The sequence below is a fragment of the Umbelopsis ramanniana genome (assembly GCF_025399195.1).
Source record: "Umbelopsis ramanniana AG unplaced genomic scaffold K450scaffold_54, whole genome shotgun sequence".
NCBI classification, from domain to species: domain Eukaryota; kingdom Fungi; phylum Mucoromycota; class Umbelopsidomycetes; order Umbelopsidales; family Umbelopsidaceae; genus Umbelopsis; species Umbelopsis ramanniana.
In genome coordinates this window covers 15677-28136 of record NW_026252140.1, presented here as the reverse complement: position 1 = coordinate 28136, position 12460 = coordinate 15677, and the positions used below count along the sequence as shown (strand labels likewise).

The 12460-nt window shown below is 42.1% G+C and overlaps 7 protein-coding genes across 7 annotated transcripts; 3 read left to right on the top strand and 4 right to left on the bottom strand.

Annotated features, from left to right (window-relative positions):
- Window positions 1-290: 290 nt before the first annotated feature.
- On the top strand, window positions 291-1554 carry K450DRAFT_253516 (uncharacterized protein). The gene is made up of 2 exons (XM_051591050.1): window positions 291-594; window positions 658-1554. The coding sequence occupies exons 1-2, from the start codon at window positions 398-400 to the stop codon at window positions 1340-1342; spliced, it is 882 nt and encodes a 293-aa protein (XP_051442075.1). The 5' UTR covers window positions 291-397; the 3' UTR covers window positions 1343-1554.
- A 281-nt stretch (window positions 1555-1835) lies between these two features.
- Window positions 1836-2821, top strand: K450DRAFT_253513 (uncharacterized protein). The gene is made up of 2 exons (XM_051591049.1): window positions 1836-2387; window positions 2459-2821. The coding sequence occupies exons 1-2, from the start codon at window positions 1961-1963 to the stop codon at window positions 2674-2676; spliced, it is 645 nt and encodes a 214-aa protein (XP_051442074.1). The 5' UTR covers window positions 1836-1960; the 3' UTR covers window positions 2677-2821.
- Window positions 2822-3409: 588 nt separating this feature from the next.
- Window positions 3410-4380, bottom strand: K450DRAFT_253511 (uncharacterized protein). Its single transcript, XM_051591048.1, has 2 exons — window positions 3885-4380; window positions 3410-3819 (listed from the first exon to the last, which is right to left on the bottom strand). The coding sequence occupies exons 1-2, from the start codon at window positions 4075-4077 to the stop codon at window positions 3443-3445; spliced, it is 570 nt and encodes a 189-aa protein (XP_051442073.1). The 5' UTR covers window positions 4078-4380; the 3' UTR covers window positions 3410-3442.
- Window position 4381: 1 nt separating this feature from the next.
- K450DRAFT_253508 (uncharacterized protein) lies at window positions 4382-5346 on the bottom strand. The gene is made up of 2 exons (XM_051591047.1): window positions 5121-5346; window positions 4382-5055 (listed from the first exon to the last, which is right to left on the bottom strand). Exons 1-2 carry the CDS (start codon window positions 5322-5324, stop codon window positions 4699-4701), a joined length of 561 nt encoding a protein of 186 aa, XP_051442072.1. The 5' UTR covers window positions 5325-5346; the 3' UTR covers window positions 4382-4698.
- K450DRAFT_253504 (uncharacterized protein) lies at window positions 5087-7893 on the top strand. The gene is made up of 12 exons (XM_051591046.1): window positions 5087-5294; window positions 5366-5517; window positions 5604-5853; window positions 5940-6041; window positions 6241-6428; window positions 6489-6616; window positions 6685-6766; window positions 6832-6914; window positions 6981-7074; window positions 7160-7193; window positions 7263-7428; window positions 7491-7893. The coding sequence occupies exons 2-12, from the start codon at window positions 5414-5416 to the stop codon at window positions 7826-7828; spliced, it is 1569 nt and encodes a 522-aa protein (XP_051442071.1). The 5' UTR covers window positions 5087-5294; window positions 5366-5413; the 3' UTR covers window positions 7829-7893.
- Window positions 7894-8281: 388 nt separating this feature from the next.
- Window positions 8282-10416, bottom strand: K450DRAFT_253500 (uncharacterized protein). The gene is made up of 4 exons (XM_051591045.1): window positions 9865-10416; window positions 9244-9782; window positions 8932-9148; window positions 8282-8850 (listed from the first exon to the last, which is right to left on the bottom strand). The coding sequence occupies exons 1-4, from the start codon at window positions 10410-10412 to the stop codon at window positions 8457-8459; spliced, it is 1698 nt and encodes a 565-aa protein (XP_051442070.1). The 5' UTR covers window positions 10413-10416; the 3' UTR covers window positions 8282-8456.
- Window positions 10417-10696: 280 nt separating this feature from the next.
- K450DRAFT_253496 (uncharacterized protein) lies at window positions 10697-12307 on the bottom strand. The gene is made up of 6 exons (XM_051591044.1): window positions 12097-12307; window positions 11715-11824; window positions 11488-11651; window positions 11267-11413; window positions 11076-11202; window positions 10697-10999 (listed from the first exon to the last, which is right to left on the bottom strand). The coding sequence occupies exons 1-6, from the start codon at window positions 12166-12168 to the stop codon at window positions 10993-10995; spliced, it is 627 nt and encodes a 208-aa protein (XP_051442069.1). The 5' UTR covers window positions 12169-12307; the 3' UTR covers window positions 10697-10992.
- Window positions 12308-12460: the final 153 nt, after the last annotated feature.

Below are 12460 nucleotides of genomic sequence, written 5' to 3'. Positions count from 1 at the left end.
CTCAAGTTGTATCTATACTTGACATTGAATCTAAAGTAGCAGGGACAAAGCGAAGGTGCTTTTGCATGTACGTTGAAAAATATGCATTTGAAATAGGTAGGTCATTTTTGATTTTGAAAGCGATGCTTTTGATGCTTGACAGATTTTCATATTATACCACGGCCTGTCGTAAGGTTTGTGCCGTGTCTAGGACTAACTTTACAGAAAGTATTACCAATGACATGACATGGTTGAAAAGTTTTCTCTAAGCTTCAATCAAAGCTATTACTATAATATGCTTCTTTTTCTTAGCGTGCCCACTTCCACTAATGAACGTGGAATCCATCCTTATTTAGATCACGTGCTCTGTTCATAATGGTGTCTTTGGAACAGGTGACTGCCAATACTGTTGACCTCCATGTCCAAGCAGCCGAAATCAATCTTCTCCTCAGCAGTAAGCGATTTGGTGCGAGCTGCTGCAGGAGGAGATACTAGCAAAGTCGCCGATGAAGATCTTGATAAATATGTTGCTGATATACTTCTCCGTGAAGCTCAAGTAAATAAGAAAAAGTATAACGACATCGGTGTGAAAGCCTACCTCCCCAATTCCGGAACGTAAGTCTTATTTGACAACTTTACACATTTGATGTCCTGATTTAGATGCTAACCAGTCTATAGTCCTCCAAGCACACTTCCCAAGATGAACAAAAGGTTTTTGCTGAATGTCGTCAAAGCAACTGACAGTCACAATCAAGCACTTATTCGAGCCACAGAAGAGCAAGCACAAGCGAATAGACGGCGAATTGAACGGGAAGAAAGAGATAGAAGTAGACGCCGATCAAGGTCTCCTACATCCATAGCAAAACGATCAAGACGCTCTAGGAGTCGATCGCCATATAAAGACTACGAAAGGCGCGAGCGGGACCGATCAAGCTCACCTACATCATCACCACGTCGCCACCAGTCGGTTGATACCCATCCTGACAATTCGTCAAGCTCTGAGTCCTCTGAGGATGAAAAAACTGTCACTTTTAAAGGTCGAGGCAATATTACTGCAGGAGGTCCTTCGGCTATGGACAAATATTTTTCGAAATCTTATGATCCAAGCCAAGACACCGGCAAGGTTGTTGACGAGGATGGCTGGGTCGATAGCCATGCACATAGCAAAAAGAAAAAAAGTAAATCTAAAAAGAGTAAATCCAAGGGCAAAGAAGAATCGTTGCGAAAGCATAAACACAAGAAATCCAAGAAAGAAAAGACATCAGACGCCAACCATCGTTCACTGAATGATGGTATTGTATATAGCAAAGGTGTTCGTGAATGGGACGTTGCAAAAGTTCATAATGCCAGTAAATTCTCGTAAACAACTGACTGTAAAGACGTATTAGGCTTGTGGTCATCGGTATCATTAGCAGCTCCTTCTGTACTATTTAGCAATCTTGGAAGAAATACACTGTATAATTCATGCAACGAAACTTTTGCTGTCTTTGTTCGGTGGTTTCTTAATTTGTACGTGATCACTCTTCATAAAGAGCCAACCGCGTGACACTTGGAATATGCCGGTTCGCACCATCTATTTTTTGTTTCTCTTCGTCTTTCCCTTTCTTCTTTAGGAGTGTGTTTAGGTAATTGTTTTCGAATCTACCATAACACAGTTTCATGCGTGGTGTTATACCAACCGCACGATGGCATGGTAAAGTCAAAAATTATCTATGTAAAATAAGAGCATAGGCAAAGAAAAGTTAAAAGTTTGAATGTGATGGTGCGGGAAAAGGTCCCGGCCTTTCTGAATACCGAAAAGAAAGATGGCCAATCTTTCATATAAATTTGACACAGCGATGGATTGGATAGGTCGTCTTATAAATTTTTCGTTGCACACTCTGTAGTACAAGACCTTCTTTTCTCTCGATACAGCACCTTCTCACTTTTCTTTGATCGACCGGCCCTCATTCATTCTATTACTGCCCAAGTCTTTCACCCTATGCAATACAAAATAATATGCATGCTACTTTTATGTAGCATAAGTCCAATGGTGTGGTCGGCTCCCATTCAAAAACGAGATGATATGAATACCAACATCATGTACCATTTATCAGAAAACATATCTTCCCAATTTCAACTAGCGTTACAACCCAAATTGCGCCAATTCTCTACCAACGTTCAACGAAACGTATTTGCCGGTCTTCTTCCACATGATAATGAATTTGTCGTAGCATTTTCAAAAAAGAGCGACTTAGACATACGAATCTCTGGCACCATCAAATCGACGTGGGCCGATCAAGAATTAAAAATCAAAGAAGCTATTTTCAACGCCTTGATGCAGACCTATAATGAATCAGAAGAAGCTATCTCGCATATCGATGATGCTATACGTGTTGCTCGGCAAGCTGTTGTAGAGAAAATAGGAGGTAAGTTATGCAGTTTTATGAACGAGGCCATGCTCTGGATCCAACCTGAGTGAACTAATACATTAATATAGAATCCGTCCACGCACACTTGTACGATTCTCTAATCTCACAAAACATCCAACCTCTGGTTGCAACAGCAATAGGGAAGTCTTATAACAATGACATCGAAGAGCGAATAGCCAAAAACATTGAAGGAGTTACAAGCATATGGTTAAGACGTTCCATCGAAAATGGATTTTGCGTAGACGCAACCTCTTGCATCGACTCTGATTTGGTCAAGTCTATCTAAATAGTATATCGACCATCAGCTTATTCCTAAGGTTTTAAAACTCCTAAGCCCGCCCCTTCCCCTGCTAACATTTCAAGACCTACCACTGCTCTCCTTCCGCTATCCTAGAGGCACCTTCCCCCCTTCAAGATCCCCGTTTCCCTGTATCCCATTCACCATAATACCTAGCGCATGTAGTGTACATCGTTTTTATTTCATCTATTCCATAATAACCATTTGAACTCATGGTCATTTTCCATGGAGCTTTCTTGCTACACAAGCGGGACCCGAAATACGCTGAGTGAATTAAACTAGAAACGCTTCTTCATCACGGCGGTTACCATGCCATTATAACCAACATTTAGCATGAAGTTATTGACTTTTGAATATATTAAAACCGTTGCTTTCCCGAACATCAGTGGGATCTCCACAAGAGAAGAATATGGGCATAGTACAAAGACGTTGGACCAGTGTGGTACAGACTTTTAGCTAAGATTTTACAGAATCTAATTTTTTGCACACGAATGGAAGTCCTGGGATCTGCAGAAATGCCCGCCTAGTCCCCGCTCATCTATTTAGGATCAATCATAGACAAAAGAATACCCACGAGGGTAAGTTGCTTAATGGATGTATTGTATTTTATTGTTTTTGCATCAGCGATGGCATTATGTTGCTCGAACGTAGTACTCTTTAACGCCACATTGTCAATTGGTTTTTTTTAATATACAGAAATAGAGAGTACGATAAGATCAGCATTGGGAGTGTTCTTATTTCCTTCCCTTTCTTATTATTGTTCCTTCTTCTTGTCTGCCCCATCTTCAAGTGGAGCATTGGCCATACCGAGCAAGGCGGAGAAGGGTGATTCAGCCTTGAATGGACGCTGCAACGGTCCTTCAGCCGCATCTCCCCAAAGATGGATCAAAGCCTCTTTGGAAATCAGAGCATTCTTGATGGGGACAATGGACTGAAGTAAAAGGGGCTGATTGATCTTGAAGTAAAAGTGAACTACAGAGAACATCACTGCAGTAGTGAAGATGGAACGAATAGCCTTCTGAAGCTGATCAATGTCGTATGCTCGATGGGTTGTCACCACCGCAGTTGGCTCACTGGGTTGTCCGTTTGTTGAAGGCTTGCCAGGTACAACGTATCTCAAGGTGGTGGTATCTAGTGTGTACTGCGTTAGCTTCCCACGTTGCATCCGCCACAAAATAATTGATCTGACAGCTTACCATTCTTCTTCTTTACCACCATGATCAAGTAATATGTGATGGCAACAGCTACCAACTGCGCGATACCGTAAGCTGCACGGGCCAGTTGAATCGTCTCGGGATCTTCCCAAGAGATCTTCTTTGATGCTTGCATCGCAAACAGCATCAAGCCGATGTTGAATGCTTGAGAAGTGAGAATAGTAGGAGGAGACATGATAACGAAACTCGGATCTAACAGAAAAGTTGTTGATCAAATGGAGAGAGAGGAGGGAAAATAAAACCAACGCCGCCAGGTAGTCGAAGACAAGTACACTCAAATCACCGCCCATAGACTTTGGCAACTTTGGCTCAAAACAGCCAGCTGGGTTAGGGTAGAGTTAGAGAAGCGCTCATTTTGCAAAAGCAGCCAAACCTCTTATCGAGCCGGGAGCGGAAAGTCTATTTAGCCTACTGTAATAATCGAACTTCCATGGATAATCTTATTATTCCTAAGAATGCCAACACAGAAAACAGGTAAGCCAATTTAAACATGACGTAAGAATTTCATTAACATGTCAAAACGGCACAATTTGTTTACGTTTGGTTTGATTCTTTTAATGTCTGATGGTTGTTTCAAAACATGATATACTTTTAGGTGAGAGGATATGATACAGATGAAAAACATCAAAGGAAAATTGTTTTCGGACTGAAGTAGTCTAATGGTGGTAGTATAGGTCTAGTATTTTGCGTGCTACGGGTTGTTGTGTGTTGACAAAAGCAAGTACGCGCTGGGCTATGCACCTTGCAGCAAGCGCTCCATGGGTACAACCCCCGGTCACTGGTATGCCAATGTGTTTTAAGATGAAGCTGCTGAAGCCTGGTTGGCAGCAGATGCTTCTGCTCGCACAACAAAGCGTTGGAGGACTTGGTTGAATCCTTCACGACCGATATCAGCGTTTTGTTGGAAGCGCTTGGCGCTAAAGTCTTCGACTAAGCTTGCCCATCTTGCAAGTTTAGTACCAGCCGAAATTGCAGCCTGTTGCGTGAACTGAGTTTTTCCAGGTTCTGAGGGATGTTCTGTGTATTCGATAGACTCGGCGACGCTCATATAGCTGGATAATGTCAAGTTGATACTGTCCATTGTCAGGGTCTTTGACTTTGGGTCAATGCGGGATATCTCTCGAACGTATTGGGTATATCCTGTGCCCATAAGCTGTTTGAACAGAAGTTGAGTATGTATGAATTTATGAAATTACACTTGACAATTCGAATCCTTACCTTAAGAATGATAGTTGGTACATTTTGCTTCACTGTAATGAGCCTTTCCGTTATGAGAACGCCCGTATCAGGCTCTACTCTTCTGTCGAGGACATCCACAGCATACACATGTGAACAGTGCTCATTGGGGTATTTTTGCCAGTTCGCTGCAGAGACTAAGCTCCATGGGTAATCGTACGTATGAACAGACTTGAACAATTTCATGGTGAAAATAGCTGAGCCCTCGTTAGTAAAACCTGACCAAGGCTTTTAAAAAAAATGACAAAATTTAGAACTCAAGCCACTACTATCACATGATTCCGTTCGGTATACTATTTGACGGAGAGATACCACCATATCGAGAGAGTTCGGGCCAATGTTCTTATACTAAAATATCCGTATGCTACGTCCATCAAAGGTATTGAGAGCATAATTAGTTTCTGAATTATGCAATTTATCTACAAGGGTTGACACACTGTTCCTGCTTCCGTTTTTCATCCACAGCGCACGTCCCCCAGTTGAAGATACACGTGACTTGAAGGAAATCATTTTGGATATCCATCGGATGAATGTGCTTCCGACTACTTCCCTATCCTTTCAGAACCTCTTTGTTATGGGTTTCTCATCTGCCAAAAAGAATAGCACTGGCTGCTTTTCCTCATTGTTTGGAAATCTTCGTAAAGCCAAAACTTTAGAGCAAAAGAATACTGTTCCTGAAAGACTTCCGGCCTACGAAGAATGCATTACCACCAAAGTGAGTTTAGAGATCTCAAGATTCAGTCGCACTGTCATATAGGTCAGTAGGTACAGCTCTAATCGTCTTTTAACACTTCATTACAGGCTCTGGAGCATTTTGATGTCAAGGCAGATACAGAAATCGAGAAGATCATTTACGATACCATTGATAATGCTTCAAGCGAACTTAGAGAGATCAGTTTGGAGGTAAGGCAACACTTTCATTGTAGTAAACTATGGAACGCACAGGATCAGCCATTAATATCTATTTCTCTCTCTTTATTTTAATCTACATTTCATTGTTTGCATACTCCAACCTGTGTCAAATTTGCTTTCTAATGATATTTTGCTCCTATCGCTATCTTACACTGACCTAATTTCTCAACCCGATCACGAAACCTTAAAGCTTCACCGAAACCCGGAGCTAGGCATGCATGAATATCATTCTCACGACTTGTTGACTGATTTCCTTGAACGCAAAGGATTCAAAGTAACCAGACATGCCTATGGAATGGAGACTGCATTTACAGCTGAGTTCACCAATGGCCCTGGTAGAAGAGTCGGTTTGTGCTCAGAATACGACGGTCTGAAAGGGTGAGTTTTAATGTAGACAAATGCCCCTAGATAAGACCGAAGTATTGACTTGTTTTGTAGTCTTGGTCAAGGATGTGGACACAACTTGATTGCCATCAGTGGTGTTGGTGCTGCTATGGCTATCAAGGCTGCTCTGGAAAGCGGTCGTGTCAAAGGAAAGGTCATCCTCTATGGTACACCTGCTGAAGGTTAGTTTGAAATACGAACACTATTTTGTTATAGTAAGGTGCGCGTACTTATCACCTTGTTATGACAGAAATCACTGTTGGAAAGGTTATCATGTGCAACCTTGATGTCTTCAAAAAGAATGTGGATGTGTGCATGATGATTCATCCATCGTAAGTGCATTTGTTGTCGATCTTTATAATGATGTGCATGGACTAATGCTATTTTGGTCTACTAGTCCCGGTGACACTGTATATCATCGTATGTTAGCTGTTGATCATGTTAACGTCGAATTCTTTGGCAAGCCAAGTCACGCAGCTGGTAAGTGAATTAAACGATCACAAGCTACTAGTCCATATGTATTGATTCGTCTTCACTGACTTTTAGCTGCACCATGGAATGGTATCAATGCCCTCGATGCTATCGCCCAAACATGGAACAACATTTCCATGCTTCGCCAACAGATTTTGCCAACTGACAGGTAAGTAACGCTAGTGACAATGTTTTTTCTTTTTCCTTTGCTTAAATGGCTGGGCATTGATTCCAATCTTTTAAAATTTGTATAGAATCCACGGTATCATTACTGATGGCGGTAAAGCAGTAAGTAGAAACAGATTGGAAGTATCCTTTGCATCTTTTGGTACTATCTCATACTAACGCTCTCCTCAGGCAAACATTATTCCAGATTACGCTTCTGCAACCTTCTTTGTTCGTTCCTTGAAGATTTCTCAATTGGATGAACTGAAACCTCGTGTTGAAAAGTGCTTTGAGGCTGCTGCTATTGCCACAGGATGCAAAGTCAAGTTTAGTTGGAAGGATGTTGGTGTCACTAAAGGTAAGGCTTACATACATATAATGTAGTAATATAATTTCTTGCACTAACATGATTTTGCCTAGACGTCTTGGTAAACTCAGTCATGGGTGACAGATATACGAAGTACATGGAGTCTTACGGTATTTCCTATATCCCTAAATCTGAACAAGAGCAAATGAGCGGTGGTAGCACTGATGCTGGAAACATCAGCTACCAAGTTCCACTAGTGCACCCAGGCTTCGGTATTCACACCACAGCCGTGAATCACACACACGAATTCACTGCTGCAGCAAAAACAGAGATAGCACATGAAGACACATTGCGGGCCACTAAAGCAATGTCTATGACATTAATAGACATTTTGCAGAGCCAAGACATGCTAGATGCAGCTGTTGCCGAATTCAAAAAGAATACCGCTTAAATTTTACGAAGGCATTATTGACTTCAAATGCAATAAAACGTTTTGTTTTGGAACCCTTCAAAGAAGTTTCTGTAGATCAACAAAATATGCTAGTGATTTGCTGCGTTGTACCTGAAACACACGGGCAAATGCCTACAACTATTTATTTTCGTATCGGCAAATACTGCATATGCTCGCTTGCATCGGCAACTGCATTAATGTAGGATAAGTGTGATCGTAAACTTACACTAGATCGCTGCTATATGCATTAAAATTAGGGCTGGCTAGTGTATATAGTTTAAAGTACTATCGGGCCACGGAGAGATACGCACCGATGAAACCGTTATTGCGAAGACTTCAGTCTCAGATTGTCCGCAATAGGATTACAAGGGACTTTGATGGCAGCGGTTAATAACATTCGATTCTAGGGGATAAAAAGTTGTGTTTCGACACATCGTACATTCTGATTATCCATGCATGCATTAAGGTTGATCATTTCTTTAATCTTCATGAAATTATGTGTACAAACAGAAATTACGGTATACATGTAGCAGACAAATGCAATAATAAAATCGCACCGTCCTACAAATGGCCATCTATGATATTTTTATGCTTTTCTGCAGGTGAAAAGTAACCAATATCGGTCCAACTATGAAGGACAGTATGGAGCTAGAGTAGCACCAGCAGGACCAGGATGGACCCATGAGTTGATGTTGACGTATAGAGTATAAATCATTATACCAACGCCCCAAATCATGAGGATGATATCAAATATTTTGTCTCTGACGTTGTGGGCGATCTTATAATGGAAGAGGCCAGGGAAAATGAAGCAAAGAGGAACGCATGCAACACAACCGACCAAGGAAACGAATTTGTCCAAGTTGTCAGCACCAATACCGAAGGCAACAGCTGCGCAAATGACCGCCATAATGAGTCGCAGTGCATTCTTGGACCATTTAATCTTTTGACTATGACGTCCACGGCGGGCACCAAAAATTCCATTCTCCACGATTTTGATGGCAGGGAACAACATGAACGGAGCGCTAAAATAGGATTATTCCCACCCATCAGTATATGGAATATAAACAAATTAACATGGATAGATGCCGAAAAAAAAAACTCACCTCAAAATGATGGCCAGGGAATACAAAATCTGGACAGATGCAGTAAGGTTGCTGGGTTGAGGTAAATTGGCAATAACGGCCGCTTGGACAAGCTCACCGTATGCCAAGTAGCCCAAGGTGGCAATTAAGATATAGATGCCAGTGACAATAGCCATACCGATGATGACGACCCTAGGGAATTTCTCAGGTTCCTTCATAGCTTCGGCAATAGGGATAACTGTGTGATATGAAACAATAGGAGACATTAATGACCCAAACTTTCAAGGGAACCTCATCTAAAACAGATGCCGCTTTACTCCGAGAGGCACTTACCCAAACCGATGCCTTCGAACGAGAAGGTAGCAGTACCAATCATAAGAGCAAAGTTGGTAGGATTAATGAGAGTAATTCCAGGACCAACGCCATTATGATAGAGCTGGTCGCTAGTGAAATAGATCACACAGATAATGCCGTATAAGATGAGGACATCGGCCACAATGGCAGCAAATGAAAGCTTGGCAATTCGTCGAATCATAGCGAAAGGTATGATAATGACTAGCGGCATCCAGATGTAATACCTTTCTTGAATGGGAGAAGCACAGTTGCTTAGAGCATTGACTACGTCGTACAAGTTTTGAGAGATGAAAATGGTGTAGGATGCCACGAAGCCCATTTGAGAGATACAGATGAAGAACAATACAGTGATGCGCAAAATACTTCCACCCCTGGTGGGCCAGAGACGAGCACCCATGTCACCATAAGAACCACCGACTTGTAATTGAGTCTCGACCAGGCGAAGGAAAGCGAATAGACAAATTGCGGCGATGAAAACCATTAGACAGATTGAAAACGCCAAACCGCCGTTCTCGAAACTAAAAAGTGAGTGAATGGGGGCAAATTTAAATCAGAACAACCATACTGAAGCCTCTGATACTTGAAATGAACAATTCTTACGCTTTGGGAAGGAACATCAATCCACTTCCGATGAACGCCTTCAGAAACATGAACATAGCTTTTCCAAACGATGCCGTTCGCTCAGGTCGTCGCATTTCTGCTTTTTCAGCCTCACTAAGAGCCAGCTCTTCGGCCGTCAAACCTGCCAGACCAGGCACTTCATCATCCTCCACCCAGTTCTCTCCTGCAAAATGGCTATATGAAGTAGAGTAGGATGAAAGAGTACGAGCCAAGGACTTTCGGTTGGATTTAACACTATAAACAAAGGACTTGTAGCTGGTACCACGGGACATTGGACGTGGACGACGTTTGACATTGGGACGAGCTTCATCTGATGGCACATCATCAGCATGATTGACCACAAAATGAGTACGGAATCCACCTTCAGACTTGAGTTGGTTGATCATCTTCTGACGAGGAATATCCACTGATTTGCTTCGTTGCCTCTCGGGAATGTCGTCCTCTGTGGAGCCATTTCCTGAATTTGGGACTTCTAGGCGTGCTGGAGCGTCCGCATCTGCAGTGAGCTTTTCGTTTGGGGCAGACATTGGAACAAAGTAGGGTGAAACGGATGTACCGTTGGTTTTGAATGCTGCTTATATAGAAGTTTTAATTTTTTTTTTTTTCCCAATTGTGTCGTAACCAGAAATCATACCAAATACGGCACATTCGATTTTGAGCTGCAGTCATCAACAACGAGGCGAGGCGTTTTACTTCCGTTCATCTTGACAATGAGCCATCAGATTATTCAAAACTCTTTTTTAAATCATTTCAGTTTTCCATGATTCTTTCAACGAAAGATTGTTTATTTTGAAAGGTTTTGGTTTCAAATTCTGGCATAAGCGAGTCTAATATTTTTTTGTTAATATTCCGCCGACGGCAGGATATGGCAAAAAAGTTTTTGTGTCAAGACAAAATTTGCCCGTGACTGACAACTCAATCACACTCAGAGTGTTTCAATAGCTGAGACTTCGAACCGGACCAATGAAAAGATGTTCTTTGGTTCTCCACCCATTACGTCGTTGCAAGACTTTCCAATTGAAATATCGGAATACCTTCCCCGCTTCGCTGGCCGCTCTTGACGTTAGTTCCATCTGAGTGTGGTACCTTAAGGGGGAAGTATCATATTCAGGAGCTAGAGAGTTTATTATATGAGAAAGGGTGTGTGTGTGTGTGTCTAAAACAAATAGTAGCGAATGTAAATCACGAACAAAAGAATGAGAATCACAATGGCAGGTGGCCCGTATTTACGATACAATGCCTGCAAATTTAAATCGCGTGCCTTGTCCTTAAACAATTTAGCACTATCCTTCAACTCCCCGGAAATATGGCTCATACCTGAATACATTTTTGATTAGCCGCTGGTGAAAAGCATTTTCACTTGCTAAAAACAATCACTTACGGTCAAGACTGTCGCCGCGCCACAAAAGATCTTCCATATTTTTGGTCATAATTCGAGTCACGTCTTGCAAGTCTTCATTGAGCTTGGTCAAATTATGTTGCGTCCGGGTATCCTGGTATATTCTCTTTGTCTTTTGCATAAACGTATCTGCATTTCGCCACACATCCCATTTAAATCAGTTTGCGTGCGATGATCACCCATAAAAAGCGCTGAACACTTACCAAACTTTACGAATGCATATGGTCGAAGACCAGGCTTGTCCACCTCGTTGCCATAGCTGAGATTGAATTCTTTGGCAAGTTCTTCAAGGTAGCTGAAGGCTAGTTTTCGTGGATATGACTTTTCGCAAATACAAAGATAACACACACCATTTTCGATGATGTAGCTAATGCAGCGACTTACTTAGTATATGAGAAGCCCAGAATGCATTGCACACTTATCCACTTACTGGAATATGTAGTTGCCAGATTCAATGGAGCACCTTGGTTCAGAATTAAGATTGAGTCGTCGGAAGATGGTTTTAGCTTGTCCTTTGTATTCAGAGAGCTCGGTCTCGGACTGCACAGATGGGGAAAAGGTGAGTAAGTTGGTATTCGGACTTGACGTTGATATAAACGATGCCGTGCATAATCTCTGTTACGGCGTAGTATCTACAGAATGGGACATCGTGCCATATCGTATCTTTCGTCGGTATCGATCTAGACCGCCCCCTTGATCTATTGATAAATGCCACGATTGGTGATTCGATTCGGGTTGTTCCCATTCGGTGAAGTTTTCCCGCGAAGAAAAGTCGATAAGTCTATCCATCATCCGAATGCACTGAAGCATACCTGTTCATCGTCCATGCTTGCTGCAAGTGGTAGTCCATCGGACACCCTAGCCACCATTGTTGTCTTCACCATGACGCTTTGAATGGGTTCGCGTATAAGAAATCCAGCACTTCATTGGCTGGGAGCGGTATCCAAAAAATCATCTGCACGTCATCACCCCCCACCCACTACCCAAACACGTATCAATTTTTGCCGCCAGTGGTTTGAGCCACATCCACACATTGATAACCTGTTCAATTCCTAGTGAGGTCTTGTGAAAGTACGCAGCACTACTACTTTAATCTCTATTTATCCAGCTCTGGCATACACAATACGCATTTGGCCAAAAGGATACTGACAGGTCGTGAAACATATTGTGTCAGAG

Bases quoted from the DNA above. Each gene is read 5' to 3' on its own strand.
- K450DRAFT_253513 (XM_051591049.1), top strand. From the start codon at position 1,961: ATGCAATACAAAATAATATGCATGCTACTTTTATGTAGCATAAGTCCA. The intron at 2,388-2,458 runs GTAAGTTATGCA...ACATTAATATAG, and splicing joins TGTTGTAGAGAAAATAGGAG to AATCCGTCCACGCACACTTG.
- K450DRAFT_253511 (XM_051591048.1), bottom strand. From the start codon at position 4,077: ATGTCTCCTCCTACTATTCTCACTTCTCAAGCATTCAACATCGGCTTG. The intron at 3,820-3,884 runs GTAAGCTGTCAG...AGTACACACTAG, and splicing joins GGTGGTAAAGAAGAAGAATG to ATACCACCACCTTGAGATAC.
- K450DRAFT_253504 (XM_051591046.1), top strand. From the start codon at position 5,414: ATGATTCCGTTCGGTATACTATTTGACGGAGAGATACCACCATATCGA. The intron at 5,518-5,603 runs GTATTGAGAGCA...TTTCATCCACAG, and splicing joins GTATGCTACGTCCATCAAAG to CGCACGTCCCCCAGTTGAAG. The intron at 6,915-6,980 runs GTAAGTGAATTA...ACTGACTTTTAG, and splicing joins CAAGCCAAGTCACGCAGCTG to CTGCACCATGGAATGGTATC.
- K450DRAFT_253500 (XM_051591045.1), bottom strand. From the start codon at position 10,412: ATGTCTGCCCCAAACGAAAAGCTCACTGCAGATGCGGACGCTCCAGCA. The intron at 9,783-9,864 runs GTAAGAATTGTT...CTCACTTTTTAG, and splicing joins TTGATGTTCCTTCCCAAAGC to TTTCGAGAACGGCGGTTTGG. The intron at 9,149-9,243 runs GTAAGTGCCTCT...CATATCACACAG, and splicing joins GTTCGAAGGCATCGGTTTGG to TTATCCCTATTGCCGAAGCT.
- K450DRAFT_253516 (XM_051591050.1), top strand. From the start codon at position 398: ATGTCCAAGCAGCCGAAATCAATCTTCTCCTCAGCAGTAAGCGATTTG. The intron at 595-657 runs GTAAGTCTTATT...ACCAGTCTATAG, and splicing joins TACCTCCCCAATTCCGGAAC to TCCTCCAAGCACACTTCCCA.
- K450DRAFT_253508 (XM_051591047.1), bottom strand. From the start codon at position 5,324: ATGAAATTGTTCAAGTCTGTTCATACGTACGATTACCCATGGAGCTTA. The intron at 5,056-5,120 runs GTAAGGATTCGA...CTGTTCAAACAG, and splicing joins TACCAACTATCATTCTTAAG to CTTATGGGCACAGGATATAC.
- K450DRAFT_253496 (XM_051591044.1), bottom strand. From the start codon at position 12,168: ATGGTGAAGACAACAATGGTGGCTAGGGTGTCCGATGGACTACCACTT. The intron at 11,652-11,714 runs GTAAGTGGATAA...TCGCTGCATTAG, and splicing joins TCTGGCAACTACATATTCCA to CTACATCATCGAAAATGGTG. The intron at 11,203-11,266 runs GTAAGTGATTGT...AAATGTATTCAG, and splicing joins GCGCGGCGACAGTCTTGACC to GTATGAGCCATATTTCCGGG.